The following is a 4,682-nucleotide window of genomic DNA, read 5'->3' as shown; positions in this document are numbered from 1 at the left end:
GTCAGATGAATAAACGATTCAATGAAACACTCATGATCACATTCATATGGCTGCGTTCGAAATCACATTCGCTCGAAATTATACTTATATTGAATAAGTACTTATTTTGCAAGCACTAAAAAAGTAGGCTATGTTATATATTATGAATGTCTGTAAAGTGTAAATGTATTCCGGACCGGACGTACTGCATTCACCATGTCGCTTCATGGACAAAAATCTTCTCCCGTGGCCTCATGGGATAGTAAAGTGTCAGTCGTATGCACACTTAAGAATCTAGCCGGAGGGAATAAGTCATCCGTGTACTTTTTTTTACTCCACAATGAATTCAGACCCTTTTTTGTCACATACTGTTTTTCGCTTATGAAAGTAGCATCTAGATGCAGTGGTTTTGGCCGAGACGATGATCGAAACTCTAACCCTAAACTTAACCCTCTCATAAACCTGTTGATATCAGTAGATTTAAAATAAAACATTATTTTGGCTGATTTATGAGGCTTTCAAATGGAGCACTTCCAATGTCATCACAAGTCAGATTAGGGCATGTTTTATTATAAATGTGAGAGCATTGTTCTCACGTAAATGCGTCTCTATAGCACGCATTGTGTATTATCGTGTAATTTATACGCGAAAATTAGTTTTTACGTGCATATGATACGCAGTTTTTGCGTGCATTTGATACGCCATTAATTGCGTGTAATACACACGCACCCCACACGACTAATCCTACCCTTCCGTAGCACGTACCCTACCACTACTAAACCTACCCTAAACCTACCCATGCGTATCATATGCACGTAAAAACTAATTATATGTGATTTCATGTTTTCCTATCCTTGTGGACTTGGTCCCAGGTAAACTCACACATAGACAAAATACAGTATGGCATATAGTTTGTGTTCAGGGTCGAGTAACGATTGCAGGTTAAATCGCTCATTAATCCCTTTCACCTCACGCCCCTAATCGGTGTCATCTTTGTCACTCAGCATCACTCAAACGCACGCGGAGAAAACCCCCCTTGCCTCCTGACGTCAGACAGATCGTTTAAAAGGCAACCTTGGAATGATTTGCAACAGAAGGAGCATTGAGAAGAGGCAACTTACAGCTTGCGCAGCGCTACCCTACGCATCTATCTCCTTTTACTTTTACTCACCAAATCAATACTTTCAAAGATGCTCTCGACGCGTATCCAATGCGCACTGGCGCTCCTGTCCCTCGCGCTCGCAGTCAGCAGCGTCTCTGCTGCACCGTCAGACGCCAAACTCCGCCAACTTCTGCAGAGATCTCTCCTCAACCCGGCTGGAAAACAGGTACATTACTTGAATATTTTGGGCAATTTTATAGACATTATAAATTACTTTAGATTGAGTCTATGCTCATATTCTCTCTGATACGACAGCAAACAAACGAAAGCACTGTCCATGGTGCTGAAATTGACGGACGCGATCTGTACTTGGAAAGTAACAAAGTTCTGCAATTTATATACAGAGAATGTATAGATATATATCGTTTGAATTTACATAACGTTGATTGATTAATATAATCTCATGCGCACATAAACTCATGCTCATGTTTTTCATGGTCCAGAACTTTAGGAATCAGAAAAAAGCTAGAAATGTCAATGTCCCATGGCAGCTAGAAAAAGTATATGCAAGATAGTAGGCTATATGTATAATAACAAGCGATTAACAATTAGGTAAAGATAATAGTCTACATATAAAATACGGAAATATGGTCGGTGAATGGCGGATGTCAGACAGTCCGACTGAAGTTAAATGAGCAAAATTCTAAAAGTTAGGGTTAGGGTCAGTTGATATGACTAAATTAGTCTAAATTTTTTTTGACAGTTATTCGCAAACGTTCATTTACATTTTTTTTCTCGCTTTATCGGACGCACCGTGGCAACAAGTGATGTAAATATTCTAATGTGCCCCCCCACCCCCCTCTTTTAATTTCAGGAACTCGCCAGATACACACTTGCAGACTTGCTCTCAGACCTCGTGCAGGCAGAAAACGAGGCGCTGGAGCCCGAGGATCTGTCTCGCGCTGTGGAGAAAGATGACGTGCGTTTGGAGCTCGAGCGCGCGGCCGGACCCATGCTGGCACCTCGCGAGCGCAAAGCCGGATGCAAGAACTTCTTCTGGAAAACTTTCACGTCGTGTTAATTTCTCAATGCGAAGCGTTTCCTTTTGACTCCTTTTTTTTTACCCCTTCATATTTCCTTTTTTCCGTCTTTCACATACTCTTCACCCTATCCAAACTGTAAATAAGAACATAAAAGCGGTTATATTTGTCGTTTAACAACGATGATAGCTCTCATTGACTATGTTTTTCGAGGCTATAATGTGTCATCGGAAAGAATGATTTACGGATGTGTGCAAATCTGCCTTTAATTGTACTTTAGCAGATATCACTATTTTTAATTGTTTGTTTGAATAAAATCTATGTTTCAGAGCCAATGCATATTGCAACTTTTTTCCATCAACTTTAACATACAGACCATACAACACTGTATTGTAAAAAAATTATCTCAACGTTTTATCTTTTGTTAAATCAACTTCGATAATAAATGTGGTTCAGATAACACAATATTTAGTTTCTATTTATTAAACCGATCTCCTTCATTGCATTAACTCAACTCTAAATTTTAAGGTGACCTGGTAACTTCCTTTTTTAAGTTAAACCAACAATAGTTTTATAAAAGTCAAATACATTGAAACATGTCCAAAGATATACCCCATAAGTCCTATTTCCAAGAAGAAGAAGATGTTTCATAGATTTAATAAATCTCTGGAATTATTTCATTGAATAGTTATACAATGGTAAATATGAAAAGTAGTGGCAGGTGTGAGGCTGGCAGCTTATCAATAAGCTATAATTTACTGGTGACCTGCACTGAATCTTTCAGAGCCATTTAAGAGCCGGAGAGAGCCAACGTGAATGTGGAAGAAGGAGAGAGAGAGACACTTGGCTGGTGAATCATAGAGGCTCTTAATAACCTTTCGTTTGCAGCATTTAAAGATTCAGTTAAGAAAGCTCTCAAACAATTATGGTTTTGTGTGTGTGTGTGTGTGTGTCCCTCTGTCAGTTGAGAGGTCCTTTGCCAAATGTGTGTGTGTGTGTGTGTGTGTGTGTGTGTGTGTGTGTGTGTTATCTCCCTGTGCAGCCTGGTCTGAATGTGAGAATGTGAGATTGACAGCCAGGGAGAGAGGAGTTATTCAGGCTGACCAGCCATCAGAAATGGGGACCACCGTTCTATATTATGAATGCGTCATGTTCAGTGTTTTTTTCATTTGACACATATATGGCCTCTGCTCTTACTGCCCTTATTCTGGGTATGTGCAGTTACATTTAAAACACATCATTATCTCTGACATTTACAGAAAAAAGGACAGGAAGACAGCTGGTGCGGTTAACTCTATGGTTGATATACTGCATGTTCCTCTCCTAGTCCTCCTGATTTATTATATATATACAGCAATGAAGTACAACAATGAAACTATGTGTTCATATTTAGCAGTGGAGTTTTTATGTTTTGCGTTCTTTCCCTTTTGTAAATTTGTTTTCCCTTGTATATTAGTGTAAATCATATATGCCACCAGTAAAGTAATTTTGCAGCACAATGTTAATTTTGTTCCCATTCAGATAGATAGATAGATAGATAGATAGATGATAGATAGATAGATAGATAGATAGATAGATAGATAGATAGATAGATAGATAGATGTGGCAACAGTCTTCCTATTCTTTTATCGGGGTCCATATCCACCCACCCACATATAATGTCTCTTGTTCATAAGACGTCACTACCTGTACCGCTCAAACAATTACACACACAGACAAAATAAATCATTTTAAATGATTCACATTTTCATTCCACACGTCACACAATCTTGACATCTGCCTCTGAGCTTTTAAAGTGATTAGAAAGCCTTCAATGCACTTCAATATGACACTCTGCAGCATCTCCATTTATTAGAGTTAATTAAAGACTTTTAAATAAGTCTTAAGAGTCTGTCGCATTTAATTCAATCTACAAGTGCCAATACTGCGGCCTAAAGTGGCTAATTCATTTTAGGGAGGCGGTTGTGTAAAAAGCTAGGCAGATTTCCGGGGGCAATGGGTGGTGTCGGGTTATTCTTTCTGTGTGTTTGATATTTCCTGTGGTGGCATTAATAGACAAAGAGTTTAAACAGCATAGCCTCATCTCTCTGCTTAATGACAGCACACTTTGACTTTCCGGAAGGAGCGAGGGGGGTAGATGTTGCTACGTTGTTTGAATGTGTGTTTCAGGGTATCGTCAGACATGAGGTGGAAGAGAGATAGAAATGAAAGATACCATGATGAACCAGAGAGAAGAAGTGAAACACAACCGTTTTGTCATCATTGTCATTACAACCTCGTAAAATACTGTGCAATTGCAGTCATCACAAGACTGCAAAAAGACGTAGAACTGATTCATATCTGAAATTCTTCACACTCCTGGAGCTTCATGTAATTAAACAAGAGTCAATATTCGTTTAATGACGTAATATGGCCCCTGTTCCATTAACCCCCAGCGGTTGAAGCAGTTCTCCGGGAGCTTTAGATTCTCTGGTGTGTAAACAATGTGTCTTCATTATGCAGTTTGTTTTGCTGTAATTGCCTATATTTTGACTTCAAATCACACTAATGTCTGTAATATG

General features: G+C 39.0%; 1 protein-coding gene across 1 annotated transcript; it reads left to right on the top strand.

Annotated features, from left to right (window-relative positions):
• Nucleotides 1–1,083: 1,083 nt before the first annotated feature.
• Nucleotides 1,084–2,425, top strand: sst1.1 (somatostatin 1, tandem duplicate 1). Its single transcript, XM_077207379.1, has 2 exons — nucleotides 1,084–1,307; nucleotides 1,956–2,425. The coding sequence occupies exons 1-2, from the start codon at nucleotides 1,170–1,172 to the stop codon at nucleotides 2,160–2,162; spliced, it is 345 nt and encodes a 114-aa protein (XP_077063494.1). The 5' UTR covers nucleotides 1,084–1,169; the 3' UTR covers nucleotides 2,163–2,425.
• The last annotated feature ends 2,257 nt before the right edge of the window (nucleotides 2,426–4,682 follow it).

This window comes from Siphateles boraxobius, unplaced genomic scaffold, assembly GCF_051911475.1.
Source record: "Siphateles boraxobius isolate OS27281-9 unplaced genomic scaffold, OSU_SipBor_1 6, whole genome shotgun sequence".
NCBI classification, from domain to species: Eukaryota; Metazoa; Chordata; class Actinopteri; order Cypriniformes; family Leuciscidae; genus Siphateles; species Siphateles boraxobius.
Note: the sequence above shows the minus strand (reverse complement) of the source record. Positions and strands in the feature narration are given on the sequence as shown.

What these genes read in the sequence shown, in the direction of transcription:
- sst1.1 (XM_077207379.1), top strand. Translation starts at nt 1,170, where the DNA reads ATGCTCTCGACGCGTATCCAATGCGCACTGGCGCTCCTGTCCCTCGCG. An exon ending in TCAACCCGGCTGGAAAACAG is followed by an intron (nt 1,308 to 1,955) that starts GTACATTACTTG and finishes TTTTAATTTCAG; the next exon opens with GAACTCGCCAGATACACACT.